Source organism: Lygodium microphyllum, chromosome 9 (genome assembly GCF_053477565.2).
Source record: "Lygodium microphyllum isolate KBCC chromosome 9, Lygodium_microphyllum_v1.1.10, whole genome shotgun sequence".
NCBI lineage: Eukaryota > Viridiplantae > Streptophyta > Polypodiopsida > Schizaeales > Lygodiaceae > Lygodium > Lygodium microphyllum.
The window spans coordinates 66,922,704-66,946,967 of record NC_141143.1 but is presented as its reverse complement, the minus strand read 5'-3'; the positions used below and the strand labels follow the sequence as shown (position 1 = coordinate 66,946,967).

The window sequence follows — 24,264 nt, the reverse complement described above, 5'->3', positions numbered from 1 at the left end:
AGAGCTATCAATTTCTGATGCCTTGCTCTTCAACATTGAAGGTTTGGATTCTGTATATGCTATATGGACTAGACTGGAAGAACTGTATGCACAGAAGAGTACTGCAAGTAAAGTGTATTGGCTGAAAAAACTTATGGATTTGCGTATGAAAGAAGGTACAGCAATGTCTACTCACTTAAGTGAGTTTAACTCCATTTTCAGCCAGCTTGTTGCCTTGAAGTTCATGATTGATGAGGAATTTAAGGCTACTTTCTTGCTTTGCACTCTACCAAAGAGTTGGGATACATTCAGAACTGCTATGAGCAACTCTAATGTGATCCTTTTGTATGCTGATGTAGAGAGTACTCTAGTTATGGAAGAGATGAATCGGCAAAACAATGCATCCAATAAGTCTTGCACTGCTTTGCATACTAGGGGCAGATCATAGCAAAAGGGCAAATATGATGGCAAGACACGCAGTAAATCACGTGGCAAAGATGTTGAATGCCATCATTGTGGCAAGAAGGGTCACTTTAAATGTGACTACTACAAATGGAAGAAAGAGAAAGAAAAAGGCAAGAAGACAAATGATTGCAAGGAAGAAAAGAAGGACAGTCAGCCTAAGAAGAGCAGTGTAAAAAGTAAAGATGTGAATGTGGTCACTCATAACAGTGACAGCGGGAGTGATGTACTCTTTGTCTCTTCACATTTTGGTACACATGCTCTACTTGCAGATACAGATGATAACATACATACCTGGATTCTTGATTCAGGTGCTTCCTTTCATGTCACCCCTCATCGTGAGTGGTTTTCCGCATATACAGGGGGTTGACATGGTGTTGTCCATCTTGGGGACAACTATGCATGTGAGATTGCAGGTATTGGCAGTGTGCAATTACAATTTCAGCATGGCTTTGTCTTTACACTTCAGCATGTATGGCATGTACCTCAGCTCAAGAAGAGCTTGATCAGCACAGGGCAGCTAGATGATGATGGTTTTCATACCACCTTTGGTGATGGAAAATGGAAGATTTGTAAGGGATCTAGGATTATTGCCAGAGGTTGCAAGAGTAATACGTTGTATCCGCTTCATGTATCTAGTGTGCGTGACCATGTTGTTGCCGTGACCGAGCAGCCAAGTGTTTCTTTGTGGCATGGCCGGTTGGGACACATGAGTCAAACAGAAATGAAAGTGCTTTCTCATTTGGGTTACTTGCCTTGTCTTCGTTATGCTGATTTTGAGCACTCTGATCATTGTATTTATGGCAAACATACACAGACTTCTCACAAAAAGTCTTTCTTTGAAATCTTCTCCTCTAGAGTTAGTACATTCGGATGTATGTCAAATGCCAGGATTATCTTTAGGGGGAAAGAAATATTTTGTCACCTTTGTCGACGATGCTACACGAAAAGTATGGGTTTACCCTATTCGTAGCAAGGATGAAGTGCTTGACAAGTTTAAAAAATTCTTGGCATTGGCTGAAAATTAGACAGATAAGACACGTAAGTGTCTTCGCTCTGACAATGGTGGGGAATATGTGTCCAAAGCCTTTCAAGCATTTTGTGACAGCAAAGGGATAAAGAGAGAGCTCACTGCCCCTCATAATCCACCCCAAAATGGAGTTGCAGAGCATATGAATCGGACCATACAAGATAAGGTCCGTACGATGCTGTCTCATGCTGCATTACCCCATGGTTGTGGGCAAAGGCTGTTATGACAGCCGTTCACTTGATTAATCGATCACCAAACAGGTCTTTGGGGGGGGGGGGGAAGTTCCCCAAGAAGCGTGGTCGGGCAAGCCACCTTCATATGCTCATCTGAAAGTGTTTGGCTGTGAGGCTTTTGTGCACATTCTTAAAGAAAAACGCAACAAACTTGAGCCTAAGTCCTGTAAATGCATTTTCCTAGGATATGGTGACGAGGGTGAAATAGGGTATAAATTGTGGGATCCCGAGAAAAGGAAAATAGTACGCAACAATGACGTTATCTTCCGGGAAGATCACATGCACAAACAACCCGAAAAGACTGAGGAGGTCCGTAGGGTTGTATTCCGGGAAGAAATATCTTTTGGACAACAAAATGTGCCCGCTGTACAGCAGCAAATACCTGCTGTAAATGAACCTGTAAATGCAGGAAATGATGCTGGAAATGATCAGCCAGCTATTGCCCATGAAAATGAGCCATTACATGTGCAGGAACAGCCAGGACAGCAAGCTGTTAATGCTGACTTGCAGGCTGAAATGCCAGGACAGCATGCTGAAAATGGAAACTTGCAAGAACAGCCAGGAAACAATGACCATTGGGTTAGGAGATCGTCTAGGGCTACTAGAAAACCTGACAGATTTGTTCCTGGTTCAATTAATGTGGCTGATTATGTCATGTTGACAAACTGTGGTGAACCGTCTTGCTTCAAGGAAGCAATGGACAGACAGGACAGCAAGAAATGGTATAAAGCCATGCTGTCAAAGATGGAATCTCTAGAAAAAAATAGCACTTGGGACTTGGTGCAGTTGTCTAAAGGGCAGAAAACCCTTCCATACAAATGGGTTTACAAAATGAAGGTCACTTCTGGTTCCTCACCAAAGTACAAAGCAAGGTTGGTTGCAAAGGGGTACAAACAGGAGCATGGAATTGACTTTGATGAGATTTTCTCTCCTGTAGTCAAGATGACTACATTGAGAACCATTTTGGGCTTGGTTGCAGTTGAGGATATGGAGCTCATACAGATGGATGTAAAGACTGCGTTTTTGCATGGTGATCTACATGAAGACATATATATGTAGCAGCTTGAAGGGTTTGTTAAACAAGGGAAAGAACAAACTATATGTAAACTCAAAAGAAGTTTGTATGGGCTGAAACAAGCACCAAGAGAACGATATCATTAGTTTGATACACATACCCAGAAGTGGACTTTCTGCAGTCCGCATGACCAGCATAGTTTGCATCCGTAAAGCCAACAACAGATGCCTTTTGCTTTCCAAAGTAGATGCACAACTTCTTTGTGCCTTTGAGGTGTCTCATAATACCTTTCACTGCATCCCAATGCTTCTTGCGAGGGGTTGCCATGTATTTGCTAACCATTCCCATTGCAAAAGCAATGTCAGGACGTGTAGCAACCATCGCATACATCAAATTGCCAATAGCTGAAGCATATGGTATCTTGGCCATTTCAGCCTTCTCATCATTAGATGTAGGGCTGTCCTTTGCACTAAGTTTCACATATGGAGGGAATGAAACCCCAATTGTTCCCCCCCCCTCTATATTGAAACGCTGCAAAACTTTGGAGATATACTCCTGCTAAGATAGATAGAGTAAGCCGTTCGGTCTATCTCTGAGTATTTGCATGCCAAGAATGTGTTGTGTATCACCAAGATCCTTCATGTCAAAGCTGCCATGAAGACTTTGCTTCAATGAATCCAAGGCATGAGTATCCCTGCCAGCAATCAGCATGTCATCAACATACAAAACCCAGATAATCAGGCTGCCATCTGCTGCCTTCTTGGTGTACAAGCAGTGATCCACTTGACTTCTATGAAAGCCTTGGGACCGCAGCCCTCCACACGCTGATTGCTGCTGTTTCTGCCTGGTGACTGACTGCTGTTCTTCTGCACTGCTGTCGTACAGCCTGTCACGCCAGCAAATTGCTCCGTTTGCAAGCTCCAGCTGCCGCCCTAACAGTTTCCTCTCTCCTGTCTGCAGTTGCTGAAGTCTTTCTCTCTCCTACAGGCTGTCCTGCCTACGTTTTCAGTCTTTCTCTCTCCTGCAGGCTGTCCTGCCTGTGTTTTCAATCTTTCTCTCCCCTGCAGGCTCCGTTTTTAGTCTTTCTCTCTCCTATAGACTGTCCTGCCTGCGTTATTAGTCTTTCTCTCTCCTGCAGGCTCCATCTTTAGTCTTTCTCTCTCCTCACTGCAGTCTGCATCAAATCCAGCTTCTCATTGCTGCGTTTGCTGGTATTTGACATTCGGAGGCTGCCTTGCTGCAATTTGGGATCCGTTTGAAGTACGGCACACTCTCCAACTCATTACCCCTGCCTTGATCCTAGAGATACAGGAGTTCGAAGTTCAGTATTCATTCATTGCATAGTGTGTTTGTTGCATGAGCATCGTATTATTAGTAGTCATATCATTTCATTTACTCACTGTGTTCATTGTCTCTGAGTTACTCTAACAATCTGTGCTTTGTCGTACGGTTTCTGTTTATGTTTCTGTATTAGGGTATTTTTTCTTCACATGGTATCAAAGCCTAGTACTCTCTGAGAAACCTAGGCCTTTGATCTGAAAGCTCTTCGCAAGAAGCAAGAACAACATTAGGTTCAAATGACTTTGAACACATCAACACCGATTCAGTCTCCAGATCAGCCTATGCCGGGAACCGAGTGAGAGTGGGTCGATCAGCTTGCTCCACAAAGTTCCGACATGGTGGGAGAAACATCTGAGTACATGGAAGAAAAGATAGGCAAGCTGACCTCTGAAGAATATAAACTGATCATAGCCTATCGACAAAAGAAGATTGAGGAGCTTGACCGAAGGATTGCCCTTCAAGAAAAGCTTCTAAATGAAGGTATGCACGGATTTCACTCTTCAGATGTTGCGCGTAAGTCTGATGATGTTGCAGGGCCATCGAGACCTCCATCAAGGATGGGCCCCCCTCTTGGAAAGTAAGATCCAGAGTATGTTCCATTTTTTCAAACTCTTCTGTCCTCTCTGGTGCAAGGTACTTTTGATTCGTCTTTTGTGTCTTCTTTTTTTACCTCTTCTGTTTTGCAATATACTGGTAGAGATCATGTGAAAGAAAGAGTCCAGTCTGTTGACTAAGGAAAAGGTCCTCTAGAGGACCAATTCTTGTATGTTAACACAAGTCGCGGGGATTATAAGAAAAAGCCAGGTAACTCTTCTTCTGTCCTTTTTTCTTTTCCGTGTACTTCACATAATTAGAATGAGTTTGGTGTTCCTTTCACTTCATTAAATGGTGTATCATCATCTTCACAGTTTCATTTTCAGTCTTTAAATGATAAAAATAAACAAAAAAAATCTGCACCTCATACACCTCACTTTCAAAACCCACCCATCCCACCACATTCTTCCACTGCTTCACCACTTCCATTTACACCATTTACATTTCCATTTCAGACACCTCATGTCACACCGCACATCACTTCGGGGGGTTATAGAAACATAGGTACATCCTTTAGGACCTCATCTTCCCTCAGTCGGGTGGTGTTCCACCTACCTCATACGCACTTTCGGGATCATTGCAGCCTGGGTATCCCACTCAGTTTCTCCTAAGTGTCGATCAGGTTGCCTCCCTAGTTTGCCTCCATGGCATTGCCTAGTGGACCTTCTGGTCATAATGTTGTGTTCCAGTCTCACTTTGGACAAGGCTATTGTGTCCCAATGCCTCCACCTACACCGGCACCTTATGGAAACATTCATGTTCCAGTGCCTCCGTATCAATCGGCACTCATTGGACACTCACAACCTACTTCTATCTACCCACCTCTTCCCGCTCCTTCTTACTCTTATCAGACACTCACCTCCACCATCTTTCCCACCATCATCTTACTCCACCCACCCGACACCTCATGGTTCTAGCTCGTCTTCTGCCAAGAATGCATTTAATGACAAGACTCGTTTTAACGGGTCAAACTTTACTACTTGGTCGAATTTTATGAGGCATGTCCTTGATTCACAGAACCTATTGGATCTAATACAGGGGTTGGAACCCCAACCCGATCCCGCATTTGTTTCATATGAGGTCGTCCGCTCATGGAAGGCTAGGAATGCCTCCGCTATTGTCAAGCTGATGCAGGGCTTATTGCCAGAGTTTCATTCTCAGCTTCAGCATTTTGACTTAGCGTCAGAGCGATAGGCACACTTGACTATGCGGCTCAAGATAGGACCCGTCGTATTAATCTTGACCATGAGCTTCAGCTTTTCAAAATCACTGACCGGGATGACTTGAAAGTCAAGTTGGCTGAGTATCGGAGTCTCCTCGCTGAATTCTCCACTACGGGGTCTCCCAAGTCCTCTGACGATCAGGTCACATTGTTCCTAAATAAACTCCCCAAGAAATACTTCAATTTAATGGAAGGAATAGTTACAAAGCCTACCATGCCTACATTCTATGAATTTGAGTGTCAGCTATTGCGTTACGCACGGTTGTTCGATCAGTTTCATATGAATTCCTCTTTAGAGGGGGCTCTTCTTGCTCATTCTCACAAAGGGCAACAAGGGAAGGGCAAACCAAACCAAGCCTCCACTCAAAATCAAAATCAAACTCAAAAGCTAAATCAATCTGGGGATTCTCAAGGAAACTCCCAGTCACAACTCAAACCTGGGTGGCAAAATGTACCTAAAAAAAATAGGTATTGTCAACATTGTCAAAAGGCTGGCCATTTTGATGACGAGTGTCGATCAAAGGCACGAGGCACAGCACCAAAACCTAAGTCTCAAACCCCCGCCCCTCAGTCGAGAAACCCCCAACAGGGGAGGCAGGGTGATGGTAAGGGGCAGTTTAAAGGTCAGACTCACACTGCTACCGCACAGTCATCTCAGTCGGCAACGTTCTCAACTCCAGAGGGCTTGTCTGACTGGGCTGCAGAGGCCCATATCGTCTCCATAGAGACATCAGATGCGAGTCTCGTCCACATCTGTGAGTTGCCTCCAGACGAGGTTACTACAACGGCACACATGTCACAGCCGAGCACTTCAGCTCCAGTTTGGATTGTGGACAGTGGAGCTATACATCATATGACTCCTATAGAGGACATTTTCCGTACCCGAACCCTTGCAGCCGGGCGGGTCCGTATAGGAACCAACTCCTCGATCAAGATTCAGTCTCAAGGTTGCGTCAATTTTGCCACAAACAAGGGTCCGGATCTGGCTTCGCTGGACAATGTATATCATGTCCCTCAGCTTGGAGTGAACTTGTTATCTGTTTAGCAGCTTTGCCAATTGAGGCAAGCAGTTTTCTTTACAGCGACCACAATCGAGGTCCTTGACTCTCTAACTGGTTTAGTGATTGCTCCCAGTGAGGCACAGCCTAATTGCCTATATCACATGACACACTTCCTGACCAAGCCGACCGCCGAAGGCTCCGTGTTCCATAGCTTCCAGGCCTTAGCCACATCTCGGGAGCCTACGCACAATGAGCGTCTTTGGCATTTTCGCCTAGGGCATCTTGGTTATGACTCACTTTATGAGTTGTCACACCATGAGCTGGTTGAGGGCCTTCCACGCCTGAAGCTAGCTCGAGATGTCTATAAAGCCTGTCAGCTCGAAAAGCAGCACCGTACCCTATTTCCTCAGCAGTCTACACATAGAGCTGAGGAGCCTCTTAGATTGATTCAAGTTGATCTTTGTGGGCTGACATCCACTGCCGCTTTGAACGGCGCGCTGTACCTCTTTTTGATAGTGGATGATCATTCTCGATACATGTGGGTGTACTTCCTCAAGCATAAGTCAAATGCTTTCACATATTTTTTTGCTTGGGTGCTGCCAGATCGTAACCAAACTGGTCGTCGTGTTGAGTGCATGAGGAGTATTAGCAGTGGTGAGTTTATCTCCCACGAGTTTTCCGAGTTTCTATAGAAGCATGGCATTTCTCGCCAGCTCACCTCTACCAACTCCCCCTCTCAGAATGGAGTCGTAGAGCGTAGGAACCGCACAGTCATGGAAATGGCACGCTCTATGCTGTTCACAGCAGAGCTTCCTGAGTGCCTTTGGATCGAGGCTGTTAACACTTCGGTGTACGTCCTCAACCGATGCCCGACTGCGGCTCTTCCTTAAAAGACCCCGTATGAGGCATTTTTTGGCTCTCGGATTGCTATTTCCCATTTCAGAGTCTTCAGTTGTCATGCGTACACACACACGCCTAATGACAAGATAGGAAAGCTTACTCCCCGAGCTGATCTTCTTATTTTTGTGGGATATTCCTCTAAAGCGAAAGCCTATCGTTTGTTCGATCCTCAGACAAACAAGGTGATCGTTAGGCGGGATGTCATCTTTGACAAGAGGGATATTGTGCAGTCTTCTGCACCGGATTCCATCCGCTTCCTTTTTCCACATCATCAAAGATCGTGCCTACTGAGCCTAGTCTACTTCCCGCTCCTGGCATTCCCGCAGTTTCTTCACCTCCCAGGCCCCTTTCACGAGACCCGTTATCTCGCTGATACCAGCAGACCGTGTGGGATTCGGGGATCCTACCACCGGATTCCACTCCGGAGAGACCTAGAAGATCTACCCGGCTTGCTCCTCAAGCATCATTTGCATCGCTGTTTACAGCTGATTACATAGCGCATTCTGAGCCGAATACCCGGCAGGAGGCTCTTCAGCACCCTCAATGGTGGCGAGAGACCATGGAAAGGGAGCTAGAGAGTATTGACCAAAATGAGACTTGGACATTGGTGGATCGTCCGAGCCACAAGAAAGTCATCAGGACAAAGTGGATTTTTCGGACAAAGCTAAAAGCTTATGGGACTTTAGACAAGTACAAGGCTCGCCTTGTAGTGCAAGGGTTTCGACAGAAGCAAGGCATTGATTATGAAGAGACCTTTGCCCCTACTGCACGGTTGACTTCCTTTCGGTTGCTACTCGCACTCGCTGCTCACCACGGCTGGCCGATACATCAAATGGATGTCAAGAGTACCTTCCTAAACGGATACTTGGAGGAGGAAGTCTATGTGGAGTAGCCACCGGTCTTTCCCTCAGGGAACCCTAGGGATACGGTATTTGCTTGCAGAAAGCTCTCTATGGGCTGAAGCAAGCACTGCGGTCTTGGTTCCATAGAATGGATGAGTTCTTACAGACTCATGAATACTATTCTACCCCTTATGACCCGAACTTATATGTTCGATCCACTCCAAAGGGGGTTAGCTGTATCTTGCTATATGTTGATGACTTATTCATCACGTGTTCAAATTCTGCTGCCATAGCGGAAATTAAGGCTAAGCTTAAAGCTACATTTGAAATGACAGACCTTGGTTTGTTATCTTATTTTTTGGAGATGGAGATAGTTCGTTATGGAGGATGTATTTTTGTGTCACAACAGAAGTACGCACTTCAACTTGTGGAACACTACACTTCGGATCAAACAGGGCTAATGGCCATGCCTATTGATCCTACTGTCCACTTATCGAAGGATACCCTAGGATAGCCCTTCGATGCACACACCTATCATTCTGTTGTAGGAAAACTTCTTTGGTTAATTCACACTAGGCCAGATTTAGCTTACTCAGTTAGCATACTCAGTCAGTATTTCACAATACCTAGGATGTCACATTGGATTGCATGTCTTCATGTGTTGCGTTATTTGCGGTGTACTTTTTCTTATGGCTTGACATATGGTTCTGGTTTATGTTTACAGGGGTACACTAATTCTGATTGGGTAGGAGATCCTGACACCCGGCGTTCCCATGGCGGCTACCTCTTTACCTTAGGCATGGCTTCCATTTCTTGGTCCAAACGTAAGCAAGAGACGGTGGCAGCTTCCACGGTCTTCGATGGCACCACTGAGGCCATCTATCTAAGGAGTTTACTGGTGGCGCTTCATTTTCCATGTGGCTCTCCCACAGTCGGCTACTGCGACAACCAGAGTGCCATTGCCCTTGCGGGCAATCTGATCATCACACCACAGACATGGCATGTGGGAGTCCACTTTCACTTTTCCAAAGAGCAAGTTGAGCTAAGCACTATTCGCCTAGAGTTTGTGCCTTCATCAGATAATTTTGCAGATATCTTAACCAAAGCGGTCAACCGGCTGGTTCTTCAATACCTACTACCCAGGATCGGCTTGGGTATAACCTCCCCTACTTCTTTAGCTTGACGGGGAGAGGGTGCTTCCCTCTTGCTTTCCCTTCCAGTTTGAGAGGGAGCGGCTTCTACTCTTGATCGTGACAGTGATGATGCTTATAGTTTTTTAGACATTACATTCACTTATTCTTTTATATTGTATTATGGGCATTTGTAACTTCATCCGCACTATCAGGATGACCTGATTATAAAAGGGCACTTGAGCAAGTGAACACTTCCCCTACGAGGGCACTGTCCCAGTGGCACCGTTGCATAGCATATTGCATGAGCATGACATCTTGCATCTCCCTTTGCATTACCCCATGCATTGGCATTCTGTTCATGTCAACATGCATCTATGCACATTTATCCCTTTTCGGTCTTTTGGAGTGGTCGACTCTAGGATCCACCATATTCGTAGCATAACACATGGCAGTTCTCCTAAAGGCAATTTCCCTACTCTTGCTTGCTTGCTTTGCTTGTCTTGCTAAGCCCACCGTTTTTTTTTGTCTCTCACATATTCAACACATGATTGGCACATACACTCACTTTTATCATCCTTAGGCACTTATCCTCGTCAATGTGAGGGATTGGCTTGCTAGCTTTGTGAATAACTTGGATTTAAAACTCTCTTTATCTTTTCCTATCTATCACTTAATCGGCCGCTGCCCCTATATTACTTATGTATTTTCAAAACGCTTTTCAAAAAAAAACAAAACAAACAAGTCCATTGTTGATTCCATCCGCCTCTGTAGGCCTTGATAGGCCCTTGGACAGCCGACAAGCACCCTTGGTCCAATGCCCTGACCTCTCTGGGGTGATCACTTGGGCTCCCTTGGTAAGATATCCATCGCCTCTGTAGTCTTGGTAGGCCACTAGGCAGCCCACGTGTACCTTTTGTCCGATGCCCTGGCTGCTTTAGGATGGGACGCCTTGGGGTAAATCAAAATTTAGGCTGGCCTACTTTTCTCGCCCTCTTTTGGGCCTAAGAGGGGGTATTGTGCTAAGAATAGCTCTTACCCACTTAAACAACCCCAAAACATGCTTATTTTAGCCTTATTTTAGCCAAAACCCTAAAACGGAGAGCAAATCGAGAGAGTTAAGTGGGAAAGGATCTAAAACCCTAATTTTCTATAAATTGGCAACTAGCCCTCCACTCTTCCCCTAATCTCGTTTTTGCAAGTTTCAAGTATTATCAACTTGCTGCCCACACCCCGTTCGCGAAGGACATCTCAGCCCTTGCTATCCATCACTGTTCCCTACAGTCTGGCGACTGTTTCCAGCCCTCCACATGCTGATTGCTGCTGTTTCTGCCTGGCGACTGACTGCTATTCATCTGCACTGCTGTCGTACAGTCTGCCACGTCAGCAAACTGCTGCGTTTGCAGGCTCTAGCTGCCGCCCTAACACTTTTCTCTCTCCTATCTACAGTCACTGCAGTCTTTCTCTCTCCTGCAGGCTCCGTTTTTAGTCTTTCTCTCTCCTGCAAGCTGTCCTGCCTGCGTCTTTCTCTCTCCTCACTGCTATCTGCATCAGATCAAACTTCTCACTGTTGCGTTTGCTAGTATTTGACATCCGGAGGCTGCCTTGCTACGATTTGGGATCCGTTTGGAGTACCATACTCTCTCCAGCTCATTACCCCTGCCCTGATCCTAGAGATACAGGAGTTCGAGGTTCAGTATTCATTCACTGCATTGTGTGTTTGCTGCATGAGCATCGTATTATTAGTAGTCATATCATTTCATTTATTCATTCTGTTCATTGTCTCTGAGTTACTCTAACCTTAACCCTAACTGTGTTCTTTTTATCAGTCTGTGCTTTGTCATACGGTTTCTGTTTATGTTTCTATGTTAGGGTATTTTTTATTTACAAAAGGTACCACCTACTTTGCAGACTAAGGATAACATCTTTAAGGCTAATCACTACGTGGAAAGCTTAGATGCAACCTATGCAAAGATAAAGTATGCACTTCAGAGATCACAAGAAAAGCAAAAGAAGGCAAATGATTGCCATAACGTGCTTTGCAATTTGCAGAGGGCGATTTGTGAGAGTGCGCCGCGGAAGAGGGAATACGAACACGGAGGGAGAGAGAGAGAGAGAAAGCAAAAAATAAGAAAGAGAAATCTGCACTGACTGAAATGAATGCTGAATACAAACGGGAAGGCGGAAGGAGACTGATCAGTCCCTGCACGCAACCCACAGCGTCAATGAGGGCACCAGATCAAGCTGATGATGATGGCAGCACCACCACGGGGGAGGAGTGTCGGAATCTGCAAGAAGACAAGTGATCAAGTGGGGAGGGGGGCTGCCTATAAATAGGCAAAAGGACAAACCCTAACCCTAACCCTAAAATGGGAGCAAACCCTAAAAATGCCCTAAAATGGGTACCCCACAACAGTGACCAAAAAGTGACCGGGCAGCCAATGGCTGCCCACTAAAAGAGGCCAAAAAGAAATACACATCCTAAGACAGCCAGTCAAGAGTGACTAGCCTCCCCCATCATAACACATGACAGACATGTCAGAGCTCCTAATGTCCTCGTCTGACTCAGACTCAGGCTCACAGGCAGGAGATGACAAGGCATGACAAACATGACTGCTAACACCCCCTCTCAGATCCTGGATGTGGTTGAAGGCCGAAGAAGAAATAGATCCTGGGGTGGCAAGAGGAATGCCAATGTCGATGAAGTCCGTCGATGTAGACTGCCGCTGAAGGAGCTCCTCACGATCCTGGGAATCCCCCTCTAAAACACTAGGGGCCAGGGAATCCACAGCCGCATCACCGAGATCCTCCCCCTCTGAAAGGGATGGGGGGTATGAGGGAACCACCGGAGGAGAAGGTGGGGGATGGGAAAGAACCTGTGGAATAGAAGGTGCACAAGCGGGAACGGGTGTAGCAATAGACTGCCTCGGAGGACCTTGCATCAAAGAAGGGGAATGGAGCTTGTAAAGCCCGCGCTCCTGCCAACCTGTAGATAAGACAGCTCTTGTAAAAGAATCCTCAATAACAACAGCATGCTCGGTGAAGATCACTCGTGTGCCAAGCCTCGTAAGGCCATAAACTGAGAGGAGGGGAAGGCCCAAATCTGGAACATGTAGGGCCTGTGAAAAGGAGCTCGAAGGTCGGTTGGTAAACAAAGGCAATGTGCCAACACCACTAAAAGGCACCGATAAAATGTCACCAACAGTGACTAAACCCTCTGATGGCAGAGATCTTGTAACAAATCACCTCGGGGAGTCATATGACTCGAAGCACCACTGTCCACTAACCAAGGTTGCGCAGAAGACACTGCAGCCACGGAAGGAGAATCCTCCGCCAAAGCATGGATATGAAGGAACACTGACTCATGGGTAACAGCTGGTGTAGAGGTAGAAGAAGGCTCCGACGTAGATCCACCCTTCGCTCCCGAACGAAGGTGAGGGTACTTCTTCCAGCATTTCTCCTCGGGATGTGTCCCTTTCCCACAGTGTGGGCACTTCCGTCTCTCTGAATCTAAGTCACAGCCTGAAGAACTGTCCTTCTTCTTAGCCTTTGACTTCTTCTTTTCCTTCTGTCCTCCCAAACCTGCAACAACGGCTCTAGTGGAGTTGGATCCACTAGCACTGACCTCTTTGAGTCACTCGTCATGCTCCAAGACAAGCGGGGCAAGCTCCTCCCATAGAAGCTTCTCACGGGTCCTTGATGTAAGAAGGCTGGTGTAGAAGACATCAAACCGAGGCGATGGCAGCTGAGTCAAGAGAATCATAGCCATGTCTTCGGAAGATATCGTCCGACCGAGGGATGCAAGCTCATCCCTCATATCCTGTAATCTGTTGATGTGGTCCTTTATGGAAGGACTATCATCAATAGCGAGCATCCGCAACTTCTTTTCGAGAGAGATCCGATGGGCAAACGTCTTCTGTTGATATAGAGACGCGAGCTTTCTCCACACGTCTGCTGCAGTCTTCAACCTGTGAACATGAACAAGGACAAAATCCTGCAAACTCAGAAAGAGGAAAGATCTTGCTCGAGAATTGAGCCGATCCCATAAGGCTGCACAATCCATAGATGTCCCATCTGCGGAATCCACCTTAGGCCGGGGAATAGGAACAGAAACAAGCTCCCAAAGATCGAAGGAGTCCAAGATACACTCCACCTTGCAGGACCATAGAGAAAAATTGGAGCCATCCAACCAGTCCTCTTTGGGCAGCTGAGGAAGTACGGGTACCTATACAGGGGGTACCAAAGGCTGCATCTTCGGCTCACTGAAAGGGACTCGCCGAGATACATGAATAGAAGGGGAACGGAAAAGAGGAATAGACTCTGGACGATGGTCCTCGTGATAGAAATCACGCCTCCGTTCAGATGAGTGTCGAGACAAAAGCTCATCATCTGAGTCATCAAAGCCCGTAAACTAATGAGAAGGCATCTTCCAATCTGCAAAACACCAAACACCAAAGAAAACTTTGCCGATGCCGAAGAATGACCAGCAGTATGGTCACCAATCACCAAAACACAGGCTAGGGAGGCCTATAGACACCTGGAGCTGCAAAACGCAAGGTTGTCTGATGAATATCACCAAGACAGAAGCCGCCAGCACCAAAACACAGCCTGGGAATAGGTCGCCAGCAAGAGAAGAGCCGCCTGGAGATGGAACAACAGCCAGATCAGCAAAACGCAGACTAGAGGAATGTCGCCCAGCTGTAGGAGTGGCCGCCCTAACTGAAAACGCAAGCAGGAAGTGGTGGTTGATGACGTGGCAGCCTCTGGAGGGGGCGCCTGCAGCAAACGCAAGGATGACCTCCTGGAAGGGCCGCCTTGGCTGTTGGGGATGAGGCCAGCAGCAAACACAGATTTTGGGTGATCTCCTGCGTAAATCTCAGCTCCGTGTACTCTCCTTCGGCTCTGATACAATGTGAGAGTGCGCTGCGGAAGAGGGAATACGAACACGGAGGGAGAGAGAGAGAGAAAGCAGAAAATAAGGAAGAGAAATCTGCACTGGCTGAAATGAATGCTGAATACAAACGGGAAGGCGGAAGGAGACTGATCAGTCCCTGCATGCAGCCCACAGCGTCAGTGAGGGCACCAAATCAGGCTGATGATGATGGCAGCACCACCATGGGGGAGAAGGAGTGTCGGAATCTGCAAGAAGACAAGTGATCAAGTGGGGAGGGGGGCTGCCTATAAATAGGCAAACGGACAAACCCTAACCCTAACCCTAAAATGGGCGCAAATCCTAAAAATGCCCTAAAATGGGCGCCCCACAACAGTGACCAAAAAGTGGCCAGGCAGCCAGTGGCTGCCCACTAAAAGAGGCCAAAAAGAAATACACATCCTAAGACAGCCAGTCAAGAGTGACTAGCCTCCCCCATCATAACACATGACAGACATGTCATAGCTCCTAATGTCCTCATCTGACTCAGACTGAGGCTCACATGCAGGAGATGACAAGGCATGACAAACATGACTACTAACACGATTATGTATTAACATTTTGAAAAGGTAAGGCTGAAAAAGATGAAAGGAAGAGAAAGATTGTATTTGAGGTTAAGTATGAGACACTATGGGCCCTTCCAACTAATGGAGAAGATCATCGATGTGGCATATCAACTGAACTACCTCCACATTAGCAGATACACAATCCTTTCATGTTAGTTTGTTGAGGCCTTTTCATGGTGATGTGCCAGAGGTTGTATCTGCTGAAATTCAACTTGAGGTTGAGTTGGATGAGATCTTGGTACCCAAGCAAATTTGGTACATAAGGAAAGAAATGTCTGGGATAAAGTTTCCAAGATATATTTGGTATAAAGTTTTAAAATTATTCACCAATGGATGCAAAGTGGATGGAAGAGGATGACTTGGCAGCCCATCCTCAATTGTTGCAGCTTTATCTAGATGCCTTTCAGTTAGAGCCAACTTTGGTTGGCTTAGTCGAGTTCAACAAAGCAAAGATCCGGAGCATTGTCTAATACTGAAGGGGGAAATAGCACTTCCACTCCTCTAGTTGTAGACATCTCTCATATGTAGCGGATCTCAAATGTATTTAGCTTCAACAAAGCAGAGATTGAGAGCATTGTCTGCTACTCAAGGGGGAGGTAGCACTTCCACTCCTCCAGTTGTGGACAGCTCTTATACGTAGTGGATCTCAAATGTATTTAGCTTACATCCATGGTACTAGGTTGACAATATGTCTATTATGAGGTCACTACTCAATGTACTAGTCATTGTGAGATATATGTATATGAGTATGAGTTTCACCTAGGCATTGAAACTGTACATTTGCATTAGTTTGACATGAATTTGGAATCAAATTTTGATCAATTTGAGCTAGTTTTTTATCAATTGCACATAAAATTATGGTTAATTTTGGATCAGCTTTGCATCATTGTTTGCATTAGTTTCAAATCAGTTTTTGCACTCAGTTTGTGATCAGCTGCTCAAGTCAGAACAGTTGAGAAACATGAGTTATGGATGCATCGTTTCTAGCAACAGTTCTGGACTAATTTTCACTTTATGTCATGTTTATGCTGGCTGGAAATTTTCAGCAAGTTTTAGGCATATGGCATGGTTAGAAGCCAATGGCCAATGTTATGGCTATGATGCCTCATGGAAATTCTAGTGCAATATACTTTTGCTTTGGCACAATGCCGTGCAATCAAGGACAAGTGCAAGGATTTCAAGGAGAAGGTTTGTCACGGGGACCTGAAATTTTTGAGATGCTTTATTCTTGCTAGAAACAATTGATTAATTTAATAATCAAATGTGCAAGGTTGTAAAGCACATGTGATGCACATAGCAATTATTTCATGGTTAATTGCCAAGGACACCAAGGAGTCAGTGGAAGCCAAAGGAAAAAGTTGTGACAAGTTATGCTAGCTGCTAGACTTTGGTTGTCAATTGATATCAGTTTTGACCCTAGGCCAATCTTTGATCATTAAGTATTAGTGGTGACACTAGGGACTAGGCATTCATTAATTAATTAATACCAGTCTAAGGGACAATAGAGGTTGGAGACCACTCCAAGTTGCAAAAGGCCTAGCCAATTCAATTATGAATGGGCACATTTAATTTTAGATATGGCCAAAAGGGCTTACAGTAACTTTCAGAATTAATTAATTTAATAGCTAGAAGTTGTTGGCTGCCACTTGGCAAAAATACCCGTGCAACTAAGAAAAACGATTTTGGCATTGGAGAGTCATTGAAGGCATTCAATGTGTGAGAGAGAGGAAGAAGCAACTGATGGTTTGATTTGCAACCATTGAAGGACCTTCTGAGGCAGTCAACACCAAGAAGAGACCAAGCAGGTGACAACAATTCCAACCTTCCTAGGTGCAGGTGACAACAACTAGAGGTTGGCAACAACATGCCCTCCCTAGTAGGAGGCGATAGCATCTAGGGCTGTTCCAAGCAGACAACCACCAATTTTGGGGCTTTCCCACGTGGAAAATCACGGGATTCTCTCTCCAACATTCTCTCATCTTTTCTTAAACTATCTCAGCCATTTGGAGCAGATCTCAACCAATTTTGGTGGACAGCAATGAGAATTTTGTTGTAAACCTTGAATTTCTACAAAAAATAAGATTTAGCAACCACCTTGGGACTTGTGCCATCAATGAAGGACACCGTACACTGAAATCAGCACCTGAAATTCAAGGAATTGTCAAGGATTTCAGATACTAACTCATCCATTGTGAATTGTGGCAACATTTGGCCAATTAATGGTTCCATTTGTGCAAGTCCTAGATGAAAATCAAAGGGCAACTAGCCCAATTTGTGTTTGTTGATTGTTTGTACAACAAGGGGCTTTTAGATCAATAAAGGAGATTGTAGAATCTCAACTTGTACTCAATCCATTAGTAATTCAAGTTAAAGAAATACCATAAGGGTTTCCAGTTTTGGGATCAACAAGGTGTCCAATGTCCAAGATTTTTAAGGTAAAGTGTGCATTTCGATTTATACTCTTTTATTACTTGCTACAATTAAGTGCTTGATCATATTTTACCACCCTCTCTGAGAAGGAAGGCGAGTTTTAAATGAAGGCTAGGAAGAACTAGGGTAACCTACAAAACAAAGGATGAGACTCACCGGTGGGAAGCCTGTCTATTCATAGATTATTGAATCCTCCCACATTAGGGTTTGGCTTATGGAACGCAGACACCTATAGTAAAGTGGTCATTTAATGACTACCTCTAATGCTTTCTCAAGCTACTCCTTCAATGGAGACTCTATTAAGGCATTACGGTCTTGATTTGGAGGACAATGCTCTGTCTACTAACCTTTGTTTTAGAGATCATTTTTTCATGAGGACATGTATTTTTGAAACCTCACTTAATATGTGGATTAATTTTTAATCACATGATTAAGTAAATGTTGCACATGTGAGGTGCAATTGGAGTTAGAGTAAATTTACGAGCCCGGGACCCAAGAAAATCACGTGATGTCAAGGGCAAAAGTTGCTATAAGTTATGTTGCAAAGGTACTTGGTGGTATCTCGTGTCAATTGTTGGCAGAGTTCATTCATTTGGCCATAAGTGTCAGTTGTGGTGACACTAGAGATGTAGTGTTTAATGGTACCTAACGCCGATCTAATGGTCAAAGATAGCACAAAGAAACTCGAGAGTGGAAGATGCCTAGCCAATTTAATTATTGGCCAGTCATTATTTTTTTGGATACCGAAATAATTATTAGATTAATTTTCAGTAATTAAAGGCTGAAATTTTATATTTAATGATGAATAATGTTGGAAAAAACATTTGGAAAGACTGCCACTTAGCAAACTTGCTTATACAAGCTAGTAAAAGGCTAAAGAAGAGGAAAAATGAGATCATTCTTGTTGTAGCAAATGTGGGAGAGCTGTGAGCAGCCATGGCTAGCTTATTTTTAATCATTGCAACCAGCCACGAGTGAGTTTTGAGGAGGCAATTGCAAATTCGAACCCTCCACAGCTGGGGGATCGCATCTAAGTACAAGTGACAGTTGATTGGATGTCTCACCTGTAGGCGACAACATTTAGTGTTGTTGTGGCAAGGCAACAGCTGCATTTGACTGATTTTCAGTCATTCTTCATGACAAAACTCTGAAATCTCTCTCTATAGCTTTCTCTCTCATCTCCCAGCCATTTCATAGCCTTGCTCTGAAGATCTCAGCATTTGGACCCTTGGAGGCTGAGAAATTGTAAATTTCTCTACTGTAAACCCTAATTTACACCAAAATTAGGGTTTATCAGCAACCTCAAGAAGCGTACAAAAAATTGGAAGATCCAAGACTTGGATTTTTTAGGGCTGAAGGTGAATTTCAGCTAAATTCATTGAATTTGGGACATTTCCATCGTCTATGAAGTGGGTGAAGGCCAATTAAGTGCCCAAATCAAGGGGCAAATCAGATTGAAGACTTGTTGGTCACTTTGGACACCAAGGGGAGTCATTGTCTTATTTAAGTTTGGACGCGCGTGCCCTGCAAGGTGATATCATAACCAGTACCCTTTGGATCGCGAAGGGATCGGGAGAATCCCATTGTAAATTAACTTCTTATTCAATAAAGCTAAAGAAATACCAAAAGAGACGCTAATTTTGGGGCCAACCGGGTGTGCATTGTCCAAGGTCAATAGGTAAATTTGTATTTTCAGATTTGCATTTATTGTTTGCTGCTGTAATTAAGTTGTAATCAGGGATTTACCACCCATCCACAGAAGGAAGGCTGGTTTCACATTTACTGAGGCCCAACTCTTCTTCATCTCATGTTCCTTCACAAGGTGCATCTCAGTTGGAGCACTCCACAGACGACACTGATCATCTCTCATATGAGAAAAGATTATCCACTTAGGGCATAGCCAACGGTTCAAACTCTTCACAATCAAGCCTAGTGGCAGGTTTATACAATCCATTTTTGTTCAAGTCCTGACTAAGTCTACAGTGCTCCTTCAATTATGCAAGCACTAACTATAAGTCACCTAAGAGACCCAATTAGGTATCAGTATGGATTTGAAGAAAACTCTATACTCAAAGATGTTTCACAAGGTAATCCTTTATCCGTTTTATTTAAGCACGAGTTTGGTGCTTCCCATTCACCTTCCACATTTCCTACCCTTTCCTCCTACTTTCACTTCACATTTAGATTCATCTACATTCAATCTAGACCCTTATTTTAGACTTATAATAGGTTATCTTTCTTAGCTCATATTGTCTTTGATGCACATTTAGGTTTTAGGCCATCACTAGACTCTCAAATGTGTACCATTTTGAACCATGGTTCCGCCCACTATACACCTTCCCCATATCCGCAAGTGAGTCACTCTCTTTCCTCTGGTCCTTTTGTGTGAGAAATCCCCCTCCTACACACTACCACCCTCCTTGGTGTTGGGCTAAAACATGCATTACTTGCTGATTAGCCTCTTAAACAGCCCCAAAACACACTAAAAAATGCTCTTTTAGAGTAAAACCCTAAAACGGGGAGCGGTTCGAGAGAGTTCAATGGAAACCCTAATTTTTGGGGCCGCCCTTCCACATCTATAAATAGACAGGCTTCAACCTCATTCCGTCTGTGCAGATTTCACACTCTCCACTGCAGATTTCAGCCATCAATCTCCTCCCATGTGGCTGTACAGCCCTCAAGACTACTGCCACTCCATCCGTGTTTGCTCCTGTTGCTGGCGCCTTCATCCATGCTCACGTCAGTGCTGGCGACATCATCATTTGCTGCGATCTGATCATCCAGTCATCGCTAGCCACATCAGACACTGTTTTAGCCTGTTGTTTATAGCAGACTGTGCGCAGTTTCTAGCCTCTGATCGGTGGTACACTGCTACGTTTACCAGTTTCCAACCTCCAGACTACTACGTTTTGGTGACCAGCCTGCTGCCATTCACTATTCAGCACTCCTACACTCCAACTGATAGTCACAGACTTGGGATCCGTCTCCGGTGGACGTCACACTCCGACATTGCTCTGCCCTTGAGCACACTATATACTCTTACATTCATTTACAAAATTCATTCACTTCAGAGTTGTGTTCTCTCTCCCTTCTTCTGTTTGTGTTTGAGTTTTGAGTTTAAGGTTTGAGTTTTTGAGTTTTGCGTTTAGGGTTTGAGTTTTGTGCTCTGTCTATGTCTGCCTCTTTGTGTTTCTATCATGGTCGTACACTCTATGTGTCCTCAGTGCAAACCCTAGCAGTTTTCTTTACACCTGGTTGCTCAAATACATGAATTCCCTTCTTGTGTTGTTGGGTCTCCTCCTTGGAAGAACTCATTGAGTAGACAAGAATCACCTAGTCACTTAGAACCATTACCACCTTCTCCAATTGATCCTAAACATGGACCATGTTCTAATATCGATGCTCAATCTATATATTGAGGATTGCAAAAGAAAACACTAAGTGTACGACCACGACAAAAACACAAAGAACTCCGATAGAAACACAAAAATGCAAAACACAAAACACAAAATGCTAAGACACAAACAGAGAAGAAAAAGGACTTTAAAGTGAATGAATGAATGGTATAAATAAAGAAAAGAGTGTACAACATGCTCAAAGGCCGAGTTGTTCAACAGTTGATGGCTCTTGTGGGAGTGGGCTAATAGAGCAATCAAAGTGTGCTGAAAATGGAAGGCCAACAAACTAGGAACTAAAAACACAACAGTCTCTAGGGTTGAGCATGGCAGACGAACACCAAAGGCTGTAGGAAGTTGGATGACAGCAAAGGAAGGTGAAGACGATGCTGACTGGGCCTACACTATAGTATATGCAAGCTACAACATGTACTGGAAGTGGTTGGACAGCAGGGCAATGAAACCAGCCTTCCTTCTTGGAAAGGGTGGTGGAGACTTGATTAAGCACTTAATTACAGCGATGAATAATTTCACAAAACTGGAAATACCAACTTTACCATACAATCTTAAGCATTGGACACCCTGTTGGCCCCAAAACTGGAGCCCCTTGCGATATTTCTTTCTCTTCTATTGCAATTGGATGGAGTACAAATGCCCCAAATCAATTGGGATGGGCTGGCTCCTGAAATCACTCGCAATCCTTCGAATTCCAGCTGCTGATTTCAGTCTTCGATGCCTCTAATTGCTGGCACGAGTCCCAAGGTGGTTGCTCAACCATAATTTCTGCTGTAAATCAGGGTTTATAGCAGAAATTCTCCCGCTGTCCACTAAATCTGGCTTAGATCTACTCCAAATGACTGAAATTTGCTGAGGATAACTGAGAGTAGGCGGAGAAGGTGAGAGAATGCTGTAGAGAGAGATTTCACAGTTTGTTCTGGGAGAAACCCTCAAAAATGGGTGCTGCCCTCTCAAAACTGCCCCAAAAGCTGTCGCCTATTGCCAAAGAGCCAAAAACTGATGTCGCCAGCCATTAAATGTCGGCGCTAGCTGCTAGAGGAGTCATAAATGCTATTGCATGCTCCTAGAAGGGAATTTGCTGCAGCCTCCAACCTCTTGAAGGTCTCCACAGCAAGGAAATCCGATTAGTAACCTCTTCTTCCTCTCTTTTTTTTTTCGTGAAGATAATTGAATTGAGTAGTAAATATTTTACATCAGACCATCAGGTCGGCTAAGAACAAACGGAAAAAAACAATCATGAAGGAAAGTCTACACAGACTCTAGCACAAAACTATCACACCGAAAGCAAGTGTGGGGTCTCAAGCTGATTGCATACACACACAGCATTCTGTACTATTTCCACCCTGATTTAATCATTGCTTAGCATTCATCATCTCCTCTCTCTCTCTCTCTCTCTCTCTCTCTCTTTTCATTGTGTTCTGACACTATCATTATGTACCACAGCCTATAGTTTGGCAAGGGCAACAAGCCAACATGCTTATCCCTATGGTACAGCATGTAGTAATGGCCCCTAGTTCTGCCTTCCCCCTCACACCTAGCATGTGACACCTCAAAGTTGTTATCACAGATCGGCATCAGCCAATAATGCTTTCATTGGGATAAGACTCCTTTCAGCGGGTCTAACTTCACCACTTGGTTTAACTTGATGGGGCCCGTTCTAGACTCACAAAACCTATGAGACCTCATTCACAAGCTGTAATCCCAACCAAACCAACATTTCTCCTCTTTTAAGACTCTTTAAGACTGTCCTCTCTCAGAAAAGCTGTAATGCTACAACCATTGATGATCTCACATGACCAACCGCTATGCGGCTCGAGCTAAGACCCAATGGATAAACCTTGACCACGAGCTCCAAGAGTTCAAAATCACTGCTCAAGATATCCTTAAGGTGGAGATAGTTGAGCACCTCTGGAGATACGCTAGGGTTTGCAAAAGAAAACACTGAGTGTATGACCATGACTAAAAGACAGACCTCAAACACTAATGCAAAAATGCAAAACTCAATCCACTGGACCTACATATATCAGCCAGCTTTAAGGTGTGTGACGGAAATCAGTAAAGCTAAGAGCTCACTAGATTAAGACTCTCAATCGTATGCTCTCTCATCAAGTGGCCTGAAATCCGGTTTTTTGCATTGCACGCTGATCGAGGGGCATAAAATTTCGTGTGCGCAAGTTTCAAATTTTCTCACGACTTCGATAATGATAACAGCAACCTGCAGACGCCATTAAAGCAACAAACCAACAGACAGACAGTGCGAGCGGAAAAGGGGTCTCACTTCAGCACCAAACGAGGAACCGAAAAGCGCCATAGCATAGGAGAAGATCTGCTGGTCGATTAGTTGATTGATCTTGCATCCAACGATCAAAAGATTCGCTCGCTTGCGCCTTCTCGCAAAATTGGGAAGCCATGGGCATGGCTCATCGGAGACTTTGTTTTTTTTTTTTCCCTTAATGTGAACTAGGTTGACACGTGCCGCCTGTTTGGCTCGTGTTTTGATATTGTGTCCTAAAGACTCCTAATATTTATGTATTATTGTATATAATTTTTTATTAATCCATGTTTTATCTTGTTTGAAATTCAAAGTTGAACATTTGAAATTGTGAATGGTCAATAAAACAGGTAAAATCAAATGAAGGTAACATATATAGTTTGTGAATGTCCAAAAATTCTTAGAAGGCTTTAATGAGGCCTTGTAGTACATTGCTATTGTGAAATTTAGTAGTATAAGAAGATATGTTGATTCATGACAACATTATGATTCTATGATTAGATATGCTCAATACCATTCTATAATTGAATATGCTCTTATATTTTACTCTTTATGTTTAAAAAAATACAATATTTTTTAGAATATATTGTTCGAGTTTAGTTACTCAAAAGTTTTTGAAGCTAATCAAATTTCTCTACAAACCTGCCATATAGCTTTAGCTTGAGATGTTGTGTTGATCATGATAACTATCTTGCAAAACATTAAACCAAAAAAAGTTGCTCATTCAAAATATAAGATGTGATAGTATTAAGATTTCATTAATTCTTTTGGTTAGGACATGCTTTTTTTTAAATAGTACTAAGCTAATTCTACTACCTCTAACTACTTCTAGCAACTCTCTCTCTCTCTCTCTCTCTCACACACACATTTTGGGCCCATAAGCATGGGTGTGTGACTTCAAATT

At 44.1% G+C, this 24,264-nt stretch overlaps 1 protein-coding gene across 1 annotated transcript in view; it reads right to left on the bottom strand.

Annotated features, from left to right (window-relative positions):
- LOC148031125 (HVA22-like protein k) overlaps positions 1–23,534 on the bottom strand; it is a 112,741-nt gene extending 89,207 nt beyond the window's left edge. Inside the window, exon 1 of the mRNA XM_087685677.1 lies at positions 23,367–23,534. Within this exon, the coding sequence (XP_087541803.1) occupies positions 23,367–23,399 (33 nt within the window). The 5' untranslated portion in view covers positions 23,400–23,534. The remainder of the gene's footprint in view (positions 1–23,366) is intronic.
- Between the last annotated feature and the right edge of the window lie 730 nt (positions 23,535–24,264).